At 38.1% G+C, this 24,423-nt stretch overlaps 2 protein-coding genes across 2 annotated transcripts; both read right to left on the reverse strand.

Moving 5' to 3' along the window:
- Positions 1–508: 508 nt before the first annotated feature.
- Positions 509–3,021, reverse strand: LOC108136868. Its single transcript, XM_017258310.2, has 5 exons — positions 2,931–3,021; positions 2,816–2,863; positions 2,335–2,735; positions 2,076–2,277; positions 509–1,758 (listed from the first exon to the last, which is right to left on the reverse strand). The coding sequence occupies exons 1-5, from the start codon at positions 2,943–2,945 to the stop codon at positions 649–651; spliced, it is 1,776 nt and encodes a 591-aa protein (XP_017113799.1). The 5' UTR covers positions 2,946–3,021; the 3' UTR covers positions 509–648.
- Positions 3,022–3,584: 563 nt separating this feature from the next.
- On the reverse strand, positions 3,585–14,564 carry LOC108136899 (NADP-dependent malic enzyme). The gene is made up of 4 exons (XM_017258356.2): positions 14,426–14,564; positions 10,891–11,602; positions 4,713–5,641; positions 3,585–4,654 (listed from the first exon to the last, which is right to left on the reverse strand). The coding sequence occupies exons 1-4, from the start codon at positions 14,485–14,487 to the stop codon at positions 3,979–3,981; spliced, it is 2,379 nt and encodes a 792-aa protein (XP_017113845.1). The 5' UTR covers positions 14,488–14,564; the 3' UTR covers positions 3,585–3,978.
- Positions 14,565–24,423: the final 9,859 nt, after the last annotated feature.

Raw genomic sequence — 24,423 nt, forward strand, 5'->3', positions numbered from 1 at the left:
GTTAAAATAAGGCAAATTCATATTTGAATAGATGTCAAAACAAATATATTATTTAAAGGGCCATGCCTTTGGATTTTCACAACCCAGTCTCACATGTGAAATCTCTGTCTTTGTCAACATAAAACCTTTATTTCTCTGCCCGCTACTTTATCAAGTCTTAAAAATGGCTAGGAAGTATATATAGAAATGTGACAAAAATAAAAAATATGAATATATGACAAATTCATCTACTTATTAAAAACAAATTAAATTTAAATTTTATCGACGTCCTTTAAGGCATGTAGGGACTTCAAAAAGAAAAACTAAGAAAAGGTAAATCCATATTTGAATAGGTGTCAAAACAAAGATAATATTTTAAGGGCCATTCCTTTGGATTTTCACAACCCAGTCTCACACGCGAAAATTTTGGCTTTGTCTACATAAAACCTTTATCCTTTTGCTTGCAACTTTATCAAGTCTTAAGTGGCTAGGAAACATAAACAGGGGAACAACCGAAAGGCAAATATGATTTCAGCGTGAAGGGGCGTCGCTTGGCGAGCAGTTTATCTCCCCAGTTGGTTGGATAAATGATAAAAGCTTAAACAGATAATACACAGAGCAAAGGAGATAACAGGCCAACGTGACCAATGAAAAGAGAAGCCAATCCTTCTAGCATTCACTTTCGAGCAGCTCTTCTTCAGCGGCGGCCACAGGTGGTGGCGGTAACTTAAACAGATTTATGGCCTGCTTCTGGGCTAGAAATTGGCGCATTTCGGCAAAGTTGTCACGCTCCTTGTGCTGTTTGCTGCGCTGCCTGAAGGCCTCCTCATCGTCAGAGTCCAAATCCGAATCCGAGTTGGAGGAGGAATCGTTGGGAGAGTGCTTTGCATCCACAAGTCGATTGTCCTCCTGCTGCTGCTCAATATTTTCAATTTTGCCAAAGAGCTCATCTACATTTATGCCCTTGGAGGCCAGGACCTCCCGCTCCTTCTCCAGCATCACCTGCCGAATGGGATCGATGCGATCCTTGAGCTGCTTGAGGACAGGCTTAAACTTGCCCTTGGTAATGCGCTTCTCGAAGTTAAGCAATTCCTTTTCCGGTGAGGGAAACGGAGCATGCTGCTCTGCTTCAAACTGATGCTCCTCGTTTTCGTCATACATATAGGCATAGAAGTCATCCTTCTGCTGCGGTGCATCCACGTTCTGTGAGAACTCAACCCTCAGAATGCTCTCGGGAAACTCATCATCCAGATCTTGCTTGGGTTTGGGTGACTCCCCCTCCAAGTCCAGCTGGCTGTGCAGAAACTTGTTGTACACGAGCATCAATCGCTGGAAATCATCACAACAAACGGCCAAAGCATTCTCGATGCCATGCATATTGTTGGCCACTGCCACCAGCTCCTTGGAGTTGTTCCTGTTTGCCGCCTCCGTGGCCGTCAGCTGCTGAAGGGTCACGTCCAGAGCTTGGCACTCTCCGGCTACGGCCACCATGCAGGCGCTCAGTTTCAGCGAGGAGTGCTGCAGCACAGCGATGGGTCCACTCCGCTGCTGCTCCGCTTTGGTGGCGTTTAGCTCGACCAGTTCCAACTGCTTCCTGTTCTGCATGGCCAACGCCAGATTGCTGAAGTGCTGCTCCTCCTCCTGCACCAGCTGCCGCACCAGGCAGTCGATCTTCACGAGATCATCGCTCAGCTGGGAGAGCGACGGGCGAGTGGTGATGGTGAGGGCCAGCCGGAGCAGGTATTGTGACTGCACATAGGCGAAGATATTGTGAAAATCCTATGGAAAATTAAGTTAATTTGATAAATGTTGTGTGGGGTATACTACAAATTACATATCAACTTATTTTTTTTTTTTGTTTAACAAAACATTCTATTTAAAAAGCAATAAGTATAAATGTTTATATCTTTCAGAACAAAAATATCTTGTTATTACATTACAATTCCCTTTCCATTACCGCATTCAGTTGTATCTCGATTAATTATTGCAAAGGTTTTTTAAGATTCTTGCTATCAGTTGTGCCATTAACGATTACATAATGCATTGTGAACAGGCAATGCTTTGCAAGCTTTGCAAGACTACAATTTGGTAAGTACCTTTATGTGTTTGGGACTGTAGTCCGTGACATTGTTCTTGAAGTACTCGCACTCTCGTAGTTCCTCCATGGCCGCATAGTAGGCGCCATATTTTGCCGGCAGGGGATAGTCCGTCTCCAGTTTGCGGGTGGCATCATACAGGATCTCGGTTACCTCCTTGGCGGACGTAATGCAATCCCAGGCACGCTCAATCTGACGGGATCTATAGAAGATTGTGTTTAACGACATATACTACAATCAACTAGTCAACTTTAGTTACTCTATCAGTTCGGCCTGCTTCATGATGATAATCTCCTGAAAGTATGTCATATTTCGACGGATGCAGTTACCAAATTCATCGATGGTTTTGACCAGTTGCTCCAGCTTGCGCTCCACCATTTTGTTGCGGCAGACAAAGACGCTTTTAACGGCGCACAGCGTAGCAAAGGTGCCGGTAATGAGGATGGATGGAACCATCGTATAGCGAATGCTCCTGGGGGTTATCAGGTGCTCCAGCAGAGTGCCCCCCAATATCAGACAGGCATTCCTCGTGGTGAGGATTTGCCGGCAGGGGTGCGAAGAAGCCTGCAGCTCCTGAACACATTGCTCCAGTGCCTCCACATGGTCCACAAGCAGGCGCTTGGAGTACAGAATCTTCTGCAGCAGCCGATCCTGTATTACCTGGTTTTTTAGGCGTTATGCATTATCCGTTAGACAATGAGTTCTTATTTATAGCCACGCTTTTTCGACACGGCACTCACCTGTTTCTGCTTCAGGTCATCCGCCAGTTGGCGTCGCCCAAAACGTTGCTGGAATGCAATTTGAATGCCTTATAAGTTAATAAACAGGTATTACTCATCTATTGACACCACGCACCTTGAGCTCTTGCATATTTCACTTTTGTAGTTTTACCGTTTTTGTTTTTGTTCTGTTTCTCATTCTTCTCTTTCTCCTTCTTTACTTTCTTCTTCTAGAGGTGGAGAAACATCGATGCCAACCTCGATTGTTCAAAATATCGGTCCTATCGATGTTTAGCAGGGATTATCGAAGTTTATCCATCCCTAACAATGAGGTGGATTTTTATTATCTTTCTCCTTCTATTCATCTGTTAGTTCGACGTTTGGCTAACATTTTTCTGTTAGCGCGATGTTTGGCGGGGAAACATCAATGTACATATTTCCATTTCTACTTTGCTTTCCTCTGCCGCAGCGCTGCCAACACTTCCTAACATTTATGTTAAATCTCGCACATTTCAATTTAATTGATATGGATAATCTACAAAATTATCCAAATGTGCGAATTTGAAATTTTGGTTTTATTGAATTGAGCGCTTTTGCTTCTGCACTTGATACCGGAATCAGTATTTGTTATTTCGTTTAATTTTACAAAATCTGCAAAAACAACTTAAATATTTACAGTTCTGGTGATGCACTTCCAGGAAACAGAAGGAAGAATTATTGATCAGAAGCAATAGCCCAACCGATCTAACCAGTTGTTTTGTGGGGAAATGTTTAGTTTGAAATTTGTAAGTACTGTTTTAATAATTTTTTATTTGTAGATTCTTAGAGTAGTTTGTGTTGTTCAAGATTACATACAATTTGTTTACATATCTATAGATCAATATCCCATTTACATAGAGTCAACATCATACAAAATTGTTCGCCGCGGGTTAATGACATTCCATTTTCCTCCCTGTTTTATAATAATATATCGGGCTGCGATCAGGGGCTAGTGGCTGGTGGGGGATAGTGGATTGTGGATAGTGGATAGTGGTTGGCTAGGCGCGATACAAATTTTGCTATATGCTAGACGACAGATGTGCGACATTATAAAATAAATAACATGGTTACTGCTCGCCGCCCGTGCCGAAAATATCTGCCACCAAAGGCCACTCCTTTGGTTCCTGGGCGTGGGCGGAATGGATCTACATCTTGTAGGTGGCGGGCACCGAGCGGGGATAGTCCAGGTCGTACATCTGGGCCTTGATGAAGGCCAGCTTGTTGGCCGGCTCCGGGCGGACGGTGGCCAATCCATTCTTATACGCATACTCCACGACCTTCTCGGCGATGGCCACCGAGCAGCTGACAATGGAGTTGAGCGGTGGATACAGGCTGCCCCGGCTCAGGTCATCCTTGGAGACCAGCTCCGCCAGGCGCTCTGCCGCGACCAAGAAGACCGCCTCGGGAATGGTCAGCATGCCGGCGCACAGGACACCCAGTGCGACGCCAGGGAAAATGTACGAGTTGTTGCCCTGGCCGGGATAGAACTTCTTGTTGTTGTACGTCACCGGGGGGAAGGGCGATCCACTGGCAAATATGCAGCGACCCTTGGTGTAGTTGTATGCCTCCTCGGCGGTGCACTCCGCCTTGCTAGTCGGATTGGACAGGGCAAAGATGATCGGCGTCTCGTTGATGTCGGCCATCAGCTCGAGGATCTCCTGGTTGAAGGCTCCGCCCTGGGCAGCAGCTCCGATCAGGACATTGGGACGCACCTTGCGCACCGCCTCCAACAAGGTATCGATGGGCTCGTGCAGCTGGGCGAAGTGCAGCTTGTGCTCGGTGAGTCCACCCTTCGGGCGATCGCGGATGATCACACCACGGCTAAAAGAACACATTGATTAGAATTTAGCTTCTCAATTTCGGAACTAGCGGTAATTACCTGTCCACCATCCAGATGCGCGTCTTGGCCTCCTCCTCGGAGAGACCCTCCGCCTTCATGGCCATCAGACAGAGATTGGCAATGCCAAGGGCCGCCTCGCCGGCGCCCAAGAACAGCAGGACATTGTCCCGCAGCTGGGTCCTCTTGATCTTCAGCGAGGCCAGCAGTCCAGCCACGGCCACCGAAGCGGTTCCCTGGATGTCGTCGTTGAAGGTGCAGAACGAATCGCGGTACTTGGACAGCAGCCTGAAGGCATTGGCGTTGGCAAAGTCCTCGAACTGGATCAGGCAGTTCTGGCCAAAGCGGCGGACGCAGGCGTGCATGAACTCATCGACGAACTCATCGTACAGAGCTCCGGTGGCTCTGTGCTCGCGCAGACCAATGTACAGGGGATCCTCGAGAATGGAGTCGGTGTTGGTGCCCACGTCCAAGGTGATGGGCAGGCACTGCGATGGCTTAATGCCCGCCAAGGCCGTGTACAGGGACAGTTTGCCCACGGGTATGCCCATGCCATTGGCGCCCAGATCTCCCAGTCCCAGGATGCGCTCGCCGTCCGTCACCACAATCGCCCGGACATCCGTCTCCGGCCAGTTCTTCAGCACATCGTAGATGTGGCCCTTGTCCTTGATGGAGATGAACATGCCCTTGGCGGTCTGGAAGATCAGACTGTACCGCTGGCAGGCCAGTCCCACGGTGGGCGTGTACACCAGGGGCATCATGTAGCCGATGTCGGAGCTGAGCACATTGTAGAAGAGGCGCTCATTCCGCTCGGACAGGTTGATCAGGTACATGTACTTGTCGAGGTCCTGCTCCAGCCGGTCCAGGAGTGATCGGCAGTGCTGCACCTGCTCCGACACCTCGCGAACCACATAGGGCAGCATGCCATGGATGCCCAACTGCTGACGCTCCTCGTGTGTGAAAGCCAGGCCCTAGAATTAGTCCATACATGGAATTAGATCTCAAGCAGTTAAAAATGCCATAAATATATATCCCTTGGGATAAGGTCTTTTGAAATACAATACATTTTATCAGAAAATATTAATGGTCTTAAGTTGTTAAAGGTCTAGAAATAACAGAAACTTAAAAAAACATTTATATTTATTGAGAAAATGTTATAGTTATAATAATTATATCCCAAACATTCTCAGGCTTAACTACAAAACTATTTAACAAATGTTTGCACTCAGTATGAATGGCCTGATCGCCCCATGGAATGATTATAAAACCTTTCAAACAAAACAAGCAAACAAAGGTGGAGTGGTGGAAAAGTTTGCCTCTGCTTATCGTGGCCTTTTATTCACGGGCACGCGACCCTATATAATATAGGAAATCCGACTGGAACTGGTCATCGAGACAGAAGCTGTGATCACCCGACCTTCACAGATCCGATGAGATAGATCTCTCGCCCAGGCACAAGCCGGGTTTCAAGTTCAAAGTCAAGTTCTAGCACCGCCATTCGATTTGCAATCGGATGTTTAATATAAACACAATATTTGAGGCGATGTGACTCAGCACTGGCCTCAATCCAGACGCACAATTACGACTAGTTTTTGAAAGTTTTGCTGCGTAATTGCTGGGGTTATTTGCGAAATGGACATCACAGGCCGAGATTTTGTTGGGGGCGATACCGCAAACTTTTGACTAGGTCACATACATATGTAGATAAAAAATACGTGCAAGTTGGCAATGAAACATTCATTACTTTGGATTATGTGGTATTTACATCACGGATGTACCTGCTAATATGCACATTAGGGAATAATCACTTGTGTTTGAGTAATTCAGCAAGGGGCAGCAGTTTTCAAATCGTGCCCATACAAAAAGGCTTTAAGTAAAGTCAGAGTTTATTGCAAGCTTACTGGGACTTTCGATTGGCAACCTTAAATATACACTACCTAGATAAATGTAAATTTTCATTATTGCGAATCATCATGAACTAGCTGCCAATTTGTTGCCAATAAAGATTTTTATATTTTGTTTGCTTTCCACATCACTGGGTTATTATTTAGTAAAATGTCGAATGCCCTAAAGGTGTATTAACTTAGCCCAAGATTATATTGAATTTATATATAATTTGTATTACGCTTTTTCTCAAATTAAGTAATTATTCAAAATTATACGTATTAAGTCATCTCTCGTGTGTTGTCAGTCAAATGGAACTTAGCTTGTCTATTATTTATAATATGGTTATATTAATAAAGCAAATTTAATATTAAAAAGAAGCACACGCTGAAGCTTTATTTAAATATTATTTTTTTCAAATATAGATAACCAAGATTTTTATTATTTGCTGGTTTTAAATTAAACTTTTTGTTATTTAATTAGTATAATTATGACATTTGCCTTTTTGTTATACGTAACTCACTCAACACACTTTTTCATCTCCCATTTAAGTGAGTCAGCTTTAAACGAAAATTCCCCAGCTGAGCACAAATTAGTTTAATTTAAATGACAAGAGTGTTTTTTTTTGCTCCCGCTTGGTGAGAGGTAATAAAAATGAAACTTGCAAAGTATGGCAGTCAGAAATGTTTTATTGATTTCACGAGATTTCTATTAAATCGTTCTGTTAAAAGATATGTTTTTTTCTTGAAAGAATATCGAGGAGCGGAAATCTACAGCGTAAGGCGATAAAGATGCCTCCAAAATAAAAAAAACATGTGAAGTCTAACCCAATAAAGGCTTATAACCATTTTGAGGGAAGTCCGTGTGTCAAATTTGTTTGGATTAAATTCAATTTGAGCTGAAACTGCTGTTTGGACAATAAACACTCAAGTGATCCCCATAAACAATAGTTTAGTGCCCCAAGTACCTCGAAATTAACCGTTATCGTGCTGCTACGTCATCGGTGGGCTGGTGAAATACGACAAAATCGAGAGAACGACACCGTTGACATTGAAACCGACGCACGACCGCCGATAAGCGTGCGAAAGTGTTTGCAAGCCGCCTGGCAACAAGTGTTACCCCTTCACCATTCCACAATTGTATTCATTCCCCCGTAAACTGCTTCAAACATTCGAGCTTGCCTAACAATATAAAAAGCCCACAAACTTAACACTTGTGCTCCAAATAATAGCAGACAGAGGTTATAGAAAATTGGATATACACTTGATGGAAAAGGGTTTCCTGGATTAAATCAATTATCTTAACTATACATAAAAGAAATGTAACAAAAAAAAAAACAAAAACTAGAAGGTATATTAAAAATATTATATTTAAGTAGCTTTTTTATAACAACTCTAAGGGGCTATTAATTTCACCGTAGTTGTTAACCAAAGCCAGACATGCGTATACGTAATGGGCAACTCTGAGATTACGCATACACATTTCGTATGAAACAGCAAAGAAAGAAAAGAAACAAAACGAACACACGAATTGGCTCGCGCTCAGCTGATTTTTTTGCGATGTCTGGCGCGACCAATTTGATCATCATAATGATCGTGATCATCATTTTACCTATAGCTAATCACTAAGTCCGCTATCAATGGCAGTCTGTCTCTGAACTTTGAATACGATTCGGATGACGAAAGCGTCGCTTTAATCAGCACAAGCCGAAACAGACACAAGACAGGCAATCTCAGGCAAATTGTTTCCTCAGCAAAGGTGAGCTGATGAAAAGGCTTTTTCTTTCGTTTCGCAGCAGGTTACACTTTAGACTTTTGTAGGTCAGGCGAAGCGAAATGAGGGTGCATGAATGCGCCACTGAAAAAGGCAGTTTCTTCAAATAATCATACGGGTTTTGCCGGAAGTAAATTGTTATGCGTAATTTGAGCTAGTGTGCATAGAAACAAAATGAGTCACAGTGGAATAAACTCTCATTGCTTAGGCTTAAACCTTGCACATACTTTTTTCATTCGAAATGGATCAGATTTGTTCTCTGTGTAAACTTCAATCGATAAGTGGTACCTATTGGCACCTCGTATCATTTATTTAATCCATTTACCCAATTCTCACCCATTGACAAGTACTGTATATCGTTGCTTGCCCAACATAAACAACCAATACCTATAAGTCACGTAAAGGTAAACAATGAAATAATCCCACTATTTAAACAAGTTTCGAGCTCCCTGCTCTTTCAGCACATTCACCACTTGAATTTGTTTAAATTTTTAATTTCCCTAGACCAGAAATAAATAACAAAACAGACCAAGGGGGAAAGAGCGAAAAAAGCAAGGGACAAACAAATCGTATAAATGCAAATAATTTTCTATCCGCTAACTGTATTTAGTGTGGGCAAACACAGAGATAAATACAGAATGTATATATATGACTGATAGCGAGCGTTGCGGATTATCGTCATTCAGTTCTTTAGTTTTGCGGTTCGAAACAAAGTTAAATTTATGACTGAATGTAGGTCAGTTTTTTCTGGTTGGCTTTGGTTTTGCGGTGATTGGTTCTATTTGTCTTGTTTTCAATGCGAAAAGAACTTATAAACTTTCCATAAGGAAATTTGGGAAAATCGAAACAAACCTCAGCTGTTCAGAGAAGCAAGTTGAGATAAACAAAAGTCACTTTCTGGGAGAGTGTAAAAAGTAATAACAAACTGTAGTACACAAATGGCAGCCTCTTGATAAGAAAACTCGCCAAGATAATTTCTGGGTGAATTATTAATTTTCCAACAAATTTGGTGCGATTGTGGTCTGACGTACATAGGTCGACAAAAACTATTATTGTTATTTCGAATTTTTTGGAGTGCCCCTTCATTCTTCTTCTGTTTGCATTACGGAATTCTTCCGACTTTTAGCTTGCTTGTTAATGTGCTGCACAGAGAAAAATATTTGTCAAATTGATTGTTAGTTTAGTACACATATATTTCTATTTTAGGGATTTATTTCAGTCGGAACTTTTCAATTTGAATATTATTTTAATGCTTTAATAAAAAGTACAACTAATCTTAGTAAACCAATAAAATAAATTCTATTTATTTTCTCAAATTAAATATTCATATACTTTGTTCGACAGTGTATTTAAAAAAAAATCTCAAAGCCCATGCGCCTTCTCTCTTTGAATCGCTCTCAAACATTTGCTGCAACAATTCGTGCATTAGCTCATTCATGTCTCTATGGGAATATAGCGTACAATCGAGTGCAAACAAAAAATGCACACGCAATGAACTTGAAATTGCAACCCGATATAAATTTGTATACAAATTCGACGCGAATGGCTCGTGATAAACATCGAATACCCTATTATTCCGCTATTTGACAGTCATTTAATTGGCTCAATTATAAAAGTTGGCTATCGATTTTTTGGCCTTTGACAGCCGTAATAAAAAATAAAAATGACCAACAAAATAAAACAAAAACATTAAGCTTCGGTCTTCCAGAGTGGCACGTGTACTATTTTTTGTGTCTTTCACTCTCTATGTCATCTAAAGGTCACCCACACTACTTGCTGAAAATGAAGCCACGGCCAAAAAGTATCTTTTCTTTTTGCTCAGAATTCGTCAGCTGACGTTTCCGCTTAATAGTTATTTATGTATTTATAAATTGGAATTTTTTATGCTCGTGTTGCCTTAAAAAAAGCTATAGCAACTTTTGCAACACCAAGGGCCATAAGCATAATTTATAAAAATTGTCACGCTTTCCGAAAATATCCGAAAGTATCTAATTGTGAAACTAAGCAAATTTATTAAATAATGTTTTAATATAGTATATTTTACAAGGGGTCTGTTGTACAGAAAGGAATTCATAAATTCCCATTTATACGTATTTTATAAAAATATGTTTCAAAACCTAAACATTTATTGACAAAAATATTTTTAATAAATCTTTACTTGCGTTTTTTGTTTAAATTATTAAAATTATAAATGATTCAAGATTAAAGAAATTTATCAAAATAGGGTCACCATTTCAAGTTTACATTCTGTTTCAGTTTTAACAGCTTATTTGCTTTAACAAGATTTAAGTATTTTAAATTAATGTAGTTTATTTAAATAAAGAAGTCATTGAGAACTAGGCAATGAAGTTTCACCATTAAATATTTTCCTCTAAAAGCGCTTCTAACAAGTGCCTTCGAGCGTACTCAAATTCTTGCCCTGTACCGAAACCAGAAAACCCCAACGGGAACCCACCCTAAAACCTTTGCCTGGTACTTTTCCACTAAATTTTATGCCTCGTGGCGAGGGGAGGCGTTTGAAATAACAAAACCGAAGGGGCACGGAAAGTATATGGAGACCCACCTTTGCGTAGCGCTTGTCTTGAAGTCGTCCAAATCCGGAGATGCTGCCGATAACTTCATTGTCACCAATGCCCCATAGTCCCAGGCGATCGCGCTGGGCGTATTTCTCCAGATTTAACTGATTTACTGATTTACTCATGTCGTCTTCCAAATTTTGACGGGTATTACTACTGTAAGAACGGTGTTGCTGGTGCTGCTGTTGCTGGTAGTGAAGGGCGTGCAAACTGCTCTGCAGCTGGTTCCAGTGATGTCGCGATGATAACGGCAGACCCTTGGGTAAATCGCTGGTAATGGCTATGTCACCCTGATCCGTATCCCTATCCGTATCCGTATCCGTATCTTTCGATGTTGCTACTTTTGCCGCACTTTGGGTAGTGATTCGTGTCGTTAGTTTTGCGAAATTGGAAAGCTCGTATTCGAGTGTCGTTGTCGTTGTAGTCGTATGATTTTTACACACACGACTACTACAACCACAAATTTGGCTCTCAGTGAGTGGTGGTGTGTGTGCATTGTTGTTGTTAATGTTGTTGTTCGTGGAAGTGGAGCGCACATCAGCTGTTCGGCAGTGAGAGCACTGAGTACTGGTGCTCAGAGAGCTTCCAACGGGAATCGTGGTCTTGTAGGGCTCTTTCTCGTGGCTGTGTGTGTGCAGTGGCGTTATTTGGCCATGGGAAGGACTTTGGGAATTGTTGGCGGTGGGATATACCGGCGTGCTGAGGGAGAGAGAGAGAGAGAGCAGACAAAACGGGGGTGAGTGGGTGGGTGTGTTGGTTGGATGAGAAATGAGAGATTGGGAGAGTGGCACGGGAGACAATAACGGAATTGTGTTAGCGGCATGCGAGATATATTCTCTGCAATGCTCCGTAATTCAATTATAGAAGAAATACTGAGCGCATTGAGTGTGAGTGAATGTCAATGCGGGAGTGACAATAACGGCATAGCCAACTTTGTCGATGAATTGAAAATGCCCTTTCCAAGGGAATTAAAGATTTTACTCAAACCACAAGATACGTGTAAATCCAAGATTACTTGACTTCTCTGTAATGTAATGTCGGATGGGTAATATTTTTTGAAATTTTTTGTAACTTTTAAATAAACTAAAAAGTTTAGTGAGCTCAATAATACTAAACTAATATAGAGATGTTCATTAATTTGGCAAACTTAAAAACGAACTAACACTTTTAAATGGGCTTACCAAAGTTCTTCTATGAATTTAAAACAACTACTCAATAATTTAAAAAAAAATAGCCTCAGATTATGTTAAATGATAAACCCTAGACCAGAAAATAATTATTTGCTTCGCACGTAAATGACTTAGATATGGAAAAATGCTTACTGTTTGTCAATGCACGTTCTTTTACACTGTTTAATTTAGTAATGTTTATTGCATTTTTTATACCTATAAAATGCAAATAAATAAAACGTTAAGTTTAATGAACAGTTTTTTTATTTTCTTTAGGAAATCGTCTTTAGAATTAATAACTTCTTAAAAATTCAGGGAAAAAAAGGAATTGACCAATTAACGGGAATCACAGCATCTGTAAGGGTATTTGATTTCAGCTCATAATGGTTGATATGCAGCTACTTTATAAAGCCCCAGTGAACCCGATGAGGTGATGCATTTAACAGACAGGCCTTCAAGATTGAAACCGATAAGCGGTGACAAAGTGACACCGATTAACGTCGATCCAAAATCACACCCTTGGTTGTTTTTTGGTTGTTTTTCTCAATCACTCACAGCCGTCCAAAGGTTTTTCTGATTCCGGAAAAGCGTTGGAGGATCGAGTACATGGCTTCTATCTGTCCTATATTAACTTCTGATATTGATTCTCCCAGCAGTTGTCTCGCTGCAGTTTTTTTTTGTTGTCTGGTTTGCTGCAGCTTTGGTGCTAAACTGAGCCGCAATATTCGATTGGTTTTGCCGCCGCTTCTCTTTTCTCTTTTACATTTTACATTTTTGCGATTTGTGTTTTGTTTTTCCGCGCTCTTTCTCTCTCTGATTAGTTGGATCGGTTATATTCGTAGGCAGGGGGAATCAGCTGACTGATAAGGGCGGTACAAACACTTATCTATACATACGCTAATAAATGTAGGAACCTTTAACGTATAATAACAACAATAATTACCAGTCTAATCATCTGTCTGAAACCTAGGAAACAGTTTTCTGCGGCGTGAAAAACATGCGAAAATGTTCCAAAAGAACAACAGAGGTCGAAAATATACAATTACAATAAAAAAATGAATGCAAATTGCATTTCGTGTTCATTTCAATAAGAATTTCTTAAAATAAACCATTTATGTTTAAGCATACACTATTTGGGTCAGGATAATCTTCAATTCGCTAGTCAACAACAATTTTACTTATGTTTTACAAGCACTATAATAGAATAAATAAAAAATTTTCTTTTATAATTAATGTACATACTAAATATATAGATAAGGTGGATAAGACAGATTAATACCAATTTATTTTATATTTTTATTTATTTCTGAGCGCATTTGCAAAATTTAGTTAAAAATTTCCGACTAATTTTATGTAAGCAAGTTTCAAATGTTGTGTTTTTTTAATTTAGAGAAGTTTGATTTTTTTCTCTTCCTACCAACAGTTCTTCTCAGTTTTTTTTTTTTATAAAAATCGGTTTTAATAATTTAAGAAGACGGCCCAAGGCCGAAATCTGATTATAAACCGTCCTGAATTAAGGCCTTAACCTTAACCTTAAGTGTCCCGAATCGTTTGAAACCGCGCCTCACTGGGCACTTGAGTCACTCATACGCCCGGTGGGTTCGTACAGCTTTAGCTTTGATGTCGGCTCTGTTCAATTATTACCTACACTAAAATTGAAAGTAAAACACGGCAGGCGAATTAATTGAAATATTTCACGCACATGTGTGTACTAGTAACCTTCATACATATTAACAATTTACCTCAGCTAACTTTATACCGAGTTCATTCTTTTTTAAACGAGGACTTTCGTGAGCAAAACACACCTGTCGCTGTTGTTCTGTTGTTGTTGTTGCTTAATTCGAAAATCGTTAATTACAGATGTGGTGAACTGATATTACATATATCGATGTGCGGAATGGTGTGTGCCATCGCTGATAAAACGCAAGTAAGCCGCATCATTAAACACTAATGACGCCCAAAGAAAATAGATTTATGAAGTGGGCGTGCACGTAGGCGGTTGTTTTCTTTGGGTTTGCACTAGAAAAGCAAGGTAATTGCAGGGCTAATCTATAAGTTAGAAGGGAATATAGTAAAGAACCAACAAAATAATGCAAAATTAAGAAAATTATATGTTATTCTAAATGTTTAGGGTCAAATATAAAATTATACAAGAATATTAAGATATCAAATTAAATTTCTTAAAAGCTTTGTAATAAAATCAAACATTTTTGTTTTGTTTAAGTCTGCTTAAACATAAATATTTCTTATTCACAAACTTTTTGGCCAACTCTCGCGTTTCTTCGATCTTCTTTTATTTTGCGATTGCCTTTTACTCAGTTTGAGTTAGTGCACTATTTATTCCTTTTCTTACCCATTTTCATCGAAATTCCTTATGGCACTGCGATCGGCGCAAATGGAACTGGAATTACCCATTTTTGTTTTATAATTTCGTTTAATTAGCTCCACTGAAAGTGTAGTTAATTAAAATTTAAAACGAACAAGTGAACTTGAACACTGAAAACAGATGTCAGATGCCGCAAATAACGAAAATTTTTCACACGTGAAAATTTGTATAGACCAATGTCTGTCCACAACGTATTTCGCCTAAATTATTCAAAGCTGCTAATAATAGAAATTAAAAGAGCGTTTTAAGCAATTGTGCTGGACTAAGCAACTCTGAACCGCTTGAAACAGAATCAAAAACTGAACTCGCGCTGAAACCGCGGCTTCACGAGTACCGGAGGCCACTTGTTAGCGAGCGGCCCAAAGGAGAATGTCCGCTGCAGGTGCGAGCGGGAGGGCAATACTCGCCTCCTCCCGCTCACTCGCAAACGCGGGCAGCACGCGACATTTGCTCGACAGTTGAGTCATTTCGGGTGGCCCCAGACGGCTACAGTGCAGCCTTGCTATGACAAATACCGTTGAGATTGCTTTTAGCAAACAACTATTAATTGGTGGTTTAAATAAAGAAATTGGTAAAAATAAGATTAAGAATGAATAAAAGAAGTAAGTTAGTGTCAGTTTAGTTGCTACTATATTCAACTAACAATTTATGTTTCAATATGAATTTGATCTATTTGTTTAACACTTTTAGTTAATTTTCACTTAATATTATGTAACATTAAAACATTAAAATTAAATATTTTTTTAATAAATAGACAATATTTGAAGGTCTCACCGTATTTGATGAATTGTTGCAGCCTTAGAGAAACTTTAGCGTTGAGTTGGGCTTTATTTAGAGTCACACAAAACTTGAGCGGTTGGTTAATCGCAGTGACCTCTGGGCGGCTCACACAAATGCACGAAGCAATTTGTTGCTGCCTAATTAAAAAATAATAATTTCAGGTACATAGAAGAGAAGGCTGGCCATCACGTCCCACTCGGCTGCACTTGGTAACCAAAGAAAATTGATAAGTAAATACATCGAATTCCGGGTCAGTTTAAAAGCAGTGGAGTGAAACCATATTGCAGGAGACTTAATATTCGGCTTGATTGAACCCTAAGGTTTTTTGACTCTGATTTTATCAGCTAATGATTTCACCGTTGCTTCAATTGTCGCCTGGGTGGCAATCGTATTTTAATTGTATTTATTTAATTACCTTTTCGTTTGTGCATGTTTGAATATATATCACACGTCAGCTAAAAAATCTTATTCAATTGTGCACATATGACACAAATTTATTACTCTGTTTAGTTTGCTTTGTAAAAAGTAGTATTGCGGTGTATTATTGTGTGAATTGTTTATTGTTTGCAACTCTGCTAAAGTGTCACATAAAAAGTTGCAACACGATCTGAGTTGTTGTCAGGGATAAATGTAATTTTAATTAAGCCAGTAAATACAAGTTCAAACAAATGCTATAATTTAAAAAAAATCATAATTAAAAGGTGGGCACAAAAATGATTCAAAGGCGACGACGAACAAAATAACAGAGAAGTGCGAAATTAATTTATTTCAAAACTGATTAAACGTATACAAAAAAATCGAAAAATATAACTTAACATATTTGTTTTTACTAATATTTGGCATAAATATAAAGGTTCCAAATTAATAATATAGTTCTTTCGGAAATCGTTTATAGTTTATCGGCTTATGTAGTTTTTCATTTCCTAGTTTCTTTGTTGTTTCCCACAAAAAATTACGGTTTTTGACTATTTTTTTTTTCTAATGTAAAGCAATTTGTAGCACAAAAACTAGATAAAATTTACTATTAAGCTTGATAAAGTGACCAAAAATATAGATATAAATAAATATTAGTTATTATTGTCCAAAAATTGGTTTTAAAGTAAATCATTTAGTTTGCTAAACATGTACTAAAATTAGATTCAAATGAAGTAAGACGTCTTTTTAAGTGTGATGTACATTCTAAAAAAGCTCTCAAAAGCTTTCTATGTCACTCTTCACTTAGATAAAAATAGATGGCGCCAACATTGTAGTTCCGGAAATTTCCGCTGCTTGCATAAAACAAATTTAAAGATTAAAATTATGGAAATCATATTTTGGCAGTAAAAATATTAAGACAATGCAGTTTCTTTGATATAGTAAACTTTTTAAATCTGCATCTTTATTTATGAAGTACTAACAAGCAACAATATACATCTTATAAAACCAACATAAGAAGTATAATGATTGTTTTTAAAACAAATTAATTTTTTTAATATTATAATAATGTGTGGGTGCACAAATTGTCATTTAAAAGGAAATCTAAACCTTATACATCTCCATTATAATACACTAGTCAACATTATGATTGTTATTTTAGATGGATCCATTTTGTGTCAGCTGTTTTCCCAGGTCTTCCACATCCTCTATTCCAGCATGTTTTTCGCTTTTTGCCCGTCTTCAATTTAATAACAACCAGCGACGTGCAACAAGCAACAAAGCAATTGAGGGCCATTTTTATCATCAAATGATTTTACCCAGCTAAGTCGGCGAAATTTCGACGAAGATGCATGAGGTTAACACTTAACAAAATAATTTTATATAAAAATGTTCAGCTTAAGATAAATATCTAAAACTCAATTAATTAAATGCAAATAAAATTATTTAAGCTCGTCTTAAAAACGGATATCTAAAGAAATAAAACGGAATTCCAATATTTAAAAATGCTAAATGTTAAAAAAGATAAGGATTACTATTCGAAATAATCACGTGTTCTACATAGGATCCATCTTTATTTTCGCTGCGGCTTAAGTAAATTACACAATGTTCTGCATTTGAAATAATTGTACAAGTGTAAGCCGAAATGGTGAACTGCAAGGCAAGTGTGTGGCAATTGCCAAAAAATACGACGGGTGATGGTGGTGAGAGTATGGGAATGCAACGGTAATCTATCATAATTTTTATATCCTAAAATCCCATTTTCGTATTAGAGCAAAAATGTCTGAGAGCAAATATAATAAAATGGTCAACACATCGACGTGGTTGGCTGCCAGAAGGTACAAAGGACGATGGAGGGACTTACACACTTACGTCCTTGTCAAAGGATAACACACTCACACTCATCCAAAGAGTATGAAATTCCAGCCAAGCGCTTGATTTTTCACTATTTTCGATTCGCTTCTTGTTTTTTTTGTTATCCCTCTCTCTTTCTTTACAACGCCATCTTTCTCTTTCTATTAGCCTTTGGTGGCCGCGTTTTATTTTCAATGCCTTGGCATTGGCCATCATAAAATCGTTTAAATGGTCAACAGTTTTATGAGACTCGCCTGAGACGATCTCACTTTGTCTTGGTTCTGTAACTAAATTATTATGTAGATTAATATTTTTAGTTATTTCTTTCGGTTTTTTAACATTAATAAATTTAAATTTAATTTTTTTAACAATAAAGATTTAAACTGGTTCTAATATGATATATAATACTTATATTAATCCACATCCCATTATATTTTCCATTGATTATGTCTTACGTGAAGGTCACACCACAAAATGATTTTACAGAAAGCTATCACACCCCAAAAATTAAGATCAGCTTAAGAGTAGAAATTGTCCAGGCTTACACAACTTCGTTTATATGGCAGCCAAAACTGATTAAAAAGCATTGGACCTATTCATCTTAAGATAATAAATGTGCATGAAAATTGCAGGGAACACTATGGCTTATCCACAGCGCGCAAAGTAAATTTAAATTAATATGCGATAACTATTTTTTAATATATGGCCAGGTGATGTCGGGTAGCGACAAGTCAATATTTTATATTTAAATTAAAAGTGGCAACGACCGGTAAAAATGCGACGAAGTAATGCGGCAAAAACCCAAACGAGCCAACGTGGCGTATAATTAATTTTTAAATAATAATATAAAAGGCAGTCAATAAAAAAAATTGAAGACTCAATGGGGGAAAAAAACCGAACACCATGTTGCCGTTAAAGTAAAATCAAGAATATATATGTACGTATTGATATTGAAAAAGCGTTAAACGCGTTTTAAACCGCTATAAAAAATCACCGATGGTTTATCGATGGGACTCTGCCCAGCTCATTATGCATTTACAACTATATTAAATGGGATTGCAGTCGGTGGAAGTTCGGTGGAGTTATTACACCTCCTGCCACGCCCACTAGGGAAGGCCGCCTGCGGGCGACAGCAGTTGGCTTCTGTGGAATGACAGCGCCGGTGGTGTCCTTGTTTGTGGCATGTATTATTGTCCACATGACTAGCGAGTTTCGCGCCCTTAATTGCCCGTCAAGAAGCCGTCAAATTTGCAGGGGAATTTCTTATTCCTTAAGGGCTTGGTTTCAAAATTATTAAGAATTTTAGCCTTACAGAGCCTTTACCTAACTTTTAAATGTCCAGCTTTATATTAGGAATTCAAAGTTATTTTTTTTTTTGCTAACGCACAATAAGTCATAAATTATTTGGAAAAAAGAAACACAGTTCTTAATGTAAAATCGTGAATAATATGTCGCTATAACACCAAAAACGATATTAAATAAAAATATATTTTAAATATGTATTATTTATTATATCATTTCTTTCCTTTCTTTAATACTTTAAATATTTGTAAACTGTTTGAATATTGCAATTAATATTCATTCGAGACAGATATGAAGGCGCGTTAGCAGTACTTTTACGTGGAACAAACGGAGACAAAGAAGCGACAATCAATTTAATTAAAACTTTTAACAAGCTCTGCCTCATTTCACTTTCTCCCGGTTAGGCGCATGTTCCCAGTAGGTTTTTGATTTTTGGGACGCTCGCGGATATGGCAACGTTTCATATTTGATATTAATTAAAAAGTTTACGCCGTCTGCTGGCTGCTTTAAAGCAAACTGTTGTCACAAGCAACAAAAAATTGGGAAAAAAAGGAAATCTGTTCTCTGATGAAAAAGCCAAACACAATGGCACTTGCATGTGATCCATCAGAGGGAGATTTGAAAATGGTCGACCGATGGGTGAAATTGAGGGGGCTGGCTTGGGTTTCATGTTGCAGTGTCGCCAAAAAACGAACCCCCGCGGTGACGACAGCTGCTAATGTCACGCCTTTCTGCTGACATTGCCGGATAAAATGTATAACAAGAACAGCGAAACGGTGAAAATGAAAAATCTCTGACACGACATGAGCCGAATTTCCATAATAAAAATTGAATATTGACCTTCAGTGGGCAAATAAAATGAATCGAAAGTAATGAAATAAAGCATGAGTTCTAAATTTATTTGGGCTGTGTAATATCGCCTCTGTTACAAATTTCAATTTCAAGATAAGTTGTATTCGTTAATAAGGTTAAAGAGCTTATAAAGCTCTCCAATGCAGCACAAAAAAGAAAATAAACCGATTTATCAATTCTAAACAAATTAACAATCATAGACAAAATTTTTTCCTATCCTTAAATCTATAAGGATTCCCATTTAAATCCGCATTGAAAGTTCATTGAATTGATGGTAACAATTTGGCGGAACTGAAAGAAATACAAATTGCTTCCCTTTTCTTTGGGAAATTACAAATGTAATACCGACTTGCCTCATTTTTTATGTTCCTTATTACATAAACAAAATACAAGTATGCAATTTTTTCAATTTACATACATTTGAAGAGATATATTCCCGCATTTGTGCTTTCTGAAAGCATGAACATTGTTCGCATAACTCATATGTCTACTTAGACGGGGAACCCTCCAGCAAATCCGTACATGCAAATGTGTGTTTGGCTATATTTATTTCGTGCCTATGACATTTTCAAATCAACGAACGTCGCGACGACAACTCGCCTTTCACTTTTACATCATAAAAGTCAAGCGCTCCCACCTCAAAATCGCACCGCTTCCTAGCCACTCCCCCCGCCCACCGTCTCGCCCCAAAATCGCGAAACAATATCCAGCATATAGAAGGTGAATGGAAGGGGAACGGAATTAATGCACTGAGAAAAACAAATAGTATTTGTTATTTTTATTTTTATTTTCTTTTAAAATTATTACGAAAAACTGTTTTGCAAAAAATTTGATATTGATTTAGTTTACATTTTTAAAATGATATCTTTTTAATTTCTAAGTTTTTGGCTCCAAATATATTTTCTAGGCCGGAGTCGGATTTCTTGGCAGTGTACCGAGCTGAACCGAACTCAACTTGCACACAATAAACGAACGCACTTGACTGAAAATGTAAGCGATAATCCCCCGGGGCACCGACATTTCGGGGCGGTGGAAAACGCACGTAATTGAACTCGGCACCATCCTAAAACTGGGATAAGTGGGATGGAGATGAGGACATTACGGGGCGGGGAATGCATATTTTTGCCAAAGTTGCGCCTTTTTTCGCAAACTCCATTCAAATGGTGGCAGGCACTGTGGGCGCTTATAAAGAAAAATACAATTTAATTTGACTGTTAAAAATACATATTTTAATTTTTTAGCTAAAGTGTAATGAGTGCGTAAATTTTTATAAATTGGTGTGCTTTAAAGTAATAACTGCTTTTAAGCATCTAAACATTTGTTGTTTACAAACTTATTTCACTTGAACTGAAGGGGAACTAATTTCTGTTTAAATTCTGAGCTCTATGTAATTAAAAAACAATTAAATAGGAATAAAAATGCAGTGTGCACATTACCTGAAACATAGAAATGAGGTTTTAAAATGTAAATTTCTTTAGGCCATAAAAGGTTATCTTTAAACTCAAGGCCATATTTCGGCTTCCATTACTTTGAGGGACATTTTTCCTACCATTTAAGGCAATTTTATAGGAAATTAGTTTTTTGGATATGAAAATAAAGTATTTTGTATTATGATTTGGTTATTAATATGTAAGCCTCTAAAGTGTGGCTTCAAAAGATTTAAGTCCAATGCTATATTTGACTTTTAATTCTAATTATCAGCTTGGAAGACCTTTTTTTCAATACTCTGTTTCACAGTACTGCGGTGTCATCCCGAGGCTTGCGAGTCCCCACATCCTGTTGCTAATAAACTCTCGCCGTGTAGCCGATTGAAAGACTCAGCGACTCGACTCGAGTCCTCGTTCTCGAAGTTGCCGAGCGCCAATAAGCGCCAAACTTTGGCGATATTTATCGAATTTCATAGCCTCTGGTTAAATGTTTGCCGGTTTTGCATGTGTAAGTGTGCGGCGGGTGGCGGACTCCTTTGGCATTAAATAAAAGGAGGGGTCTTCGTGGGTTCAGGGATGTGTGCACATTTACCCACATCCTTCGCGGGGGAATCTTCCGCCTTTCGGTTTATGGCATGTACTGAGGCATGTTTTAAGTGGTTTTACAGGACGCGCTTCATTGCGTCATGCAATCAATTTACTCAGCTCGTTATGTTTACCAAACGTTTGCAAGCGTACACACTCACACAGACACAAATAAATTTATTCATATTTTAACTAATATTTATCAATACGAGTTGCGGCAACGATTTTTCCCAGGTAAAGCGAAATTGTGTGGGTGGGTGTGTCCTGCATATTTAGTGCTTATTATAGCGAAATGATTGTTTTCTTTTAGACGAGTTACATTTACATATCCGCATGTTAGGTACACAACGTGTAGATACTCACGCAGATACTCATGTTTGTTGGTACAATAACATACAAAAATATATATTTATGCACATAAATTGCGCAGCGTTATTCTAGTACTTAGTTGGCCTTTAGCTACACCACAACAAACTCCAAAGGCATAACGTTGCTCTTATTAAATTTGATATTCAAATTCTAACAGTCTGTTATTTTAAATAAGTGGAAAAGAATTGTTGGTCATTTATAGTATAACAAAGAAATGTTTTTGGCAAAACTTATGTTTCTTTTAAAATGAAATCCACTTTGACTAAGAAAGAGTATGTAAATCCATTTTAAACACGAAAGAAAGCAAACTTCGGCAAGCCGAAGTTCATATACCCTTGCAGCTATTGCATGAATTAAATACTTTTGAAAACATTTAAATTATGATTTACTTGAGTATATGCTGAAAAACATTGAAACTATGATGATTTGCAGCTCAATTATTAGATAGTTATTTTATATATTTTTATTATTTCTATGGGAGCTATATGCTATAGACGTCCGATTTTGATAAAATTTAAAACATAATTCTGAAATAATTAAACATTGCTATATGTCGAAGAACTAAACAAAAAATTAAAAAACAGAAAAGTTATAATTTTTTTTCATTTATTTTTCCGATTGTTCCTATGGGAGCTATATGCTATAGTCGACCGATTTTGATGAAATTTAAACCGTAAATCGGAAATATTTAACCATTACTATATGTCGAAGAACTAAACAAAAAATTAAAAAACAGCAAAGTTATAATTTTTTTTCATTTATTTTTCCGATTGTTCCTATGGGAGCTATATGCTATATTCGTCCGATCCGGCTCGTTCCGACTTATATACTACCTGCAATAGAAAGACAACTTTTGGGAAAGTTTCATGCAGATAGCTTTAAAACTGAGAGACTAGTTTGCATATAAACGGACGGACAGACGGACAGACGGACAGACGGACGGACAGACGGACGGACAGACGGACATGGCTAGATCGACTCTACTAGTGATGCTGATCAAGAATATATATACTTTATAGGGTCGGAAACGTCTCCTTCACTGCGTTGCAAACTTCTGACTGAAATTATAATACCCTCTGCAAGGGTATAAAAATCCGCTCTAACTTAACATGCCCATTAAAATCTAATAAGTTTTGATACTTGCAGGTCTATTTATTGTTAAGCTCACATGTTCTCTAATTAAGTTAAAAGTTTTTTTTTACATTTTACCTTAACTGTTGTTTTGATTTTTATTTGTACACAATGTGATTTTAAAAATCCGCTTTAACCGCTTTAAGAAATCTACATATGCCTGAAAACCAATTTCCCATTTATTTAATTTAATACTTTGTTTTCCTTTTCGACTCAGGCATACAAAAGGATACCTCAGAATAGACAGACATTTGCATTATAATTTGCCACTCCCACAGACTAGGAAAAACAGAGTCGCTCGCTGAGTATATACAAAAAGGTGTCAAAGGCCTTTTGTCTGCCTGTCAATGACAACCGGGCAAAAGTGTGCCAAAAAAGCAGGCAAAAGACTTTGTTAACCCCGAAAAACGACAACGACATCGACTTTGTCAGCTGAGAAAATTGTGTGCAAAATTCAAATTCAAATCTCTCCTTTTTTGCCCCTGTCGTTGGCAGCCCTTTCGGGCCCCATTGCCATGTCTAACATAATTTAAAGCCGTAGAAAATCGAAGCAAGTCGGAGCCGGCCGATTTGGGGGCCATAAGCTAAGCGCTGTCAGGCCTGCCAGTTGACCCTGACGAGCAATCGAGCAATCGATTTGCCAAAGACCCAACCACTTTTACAAGCCTGTCACTTGACTTGGTCCTCAGTCCGCAGTCCTCAGTCCTCAGTCCTCAGTCCTCAGTCCTTGGACCTTTTGTTGCCCGATTTTATGCGGCAACAACATCGATGTGTGCTAATCGGGTCTCGGGCATGGGCGGGGATCTTAAGTCGGATTATTGACACGCCCACAGTCGCACAAACATACGGAGGCCATAAAAATTAAATTTACATCACTGGAAAAAATTATTACAGGTTAGATCCATTTCTAATTACTTCTTTGAACTTTAAATAGTTTATATTTATCCCAAAGGTATAATGATTAAAAGCATCATAATATTCGATTTTTATAATTTTTTAGAATTTGTTTAAATCTAGGAGCTCAAGTTTCTAGGCTTAAGAAAAATCTTCTAGTCCACTTTAGAATTATTTATATTCAAATAAAAAGCAGTATAACAGAACAAATTTTAAATAAAAAATGTAAATTGTAATATTACATTATTCACACAACATGTAAACATAAATTTTAGTATACAATCATTACTATTACTAGTTTTAAAAGTAATTTTATTTATTATTTTTTTATTAAAATAATTTAAACAGATTATAAAT

This window comes from Drosophila elegans, unplaced genomic scaffold (assembly GCF_018152505.1).
Source record: "Drosophila elegans isolate 14027-0461.03 unplaced genomic scaffold, ASM1815250v1 contig_476, whole genome shotgun sequence".
Taxonomy (NCBI): Eukaryota; Metazoa; Arthropoda; class Insecta; order Diptera; family Drosophilidae; genus Drosophila; species Drosophila elegans.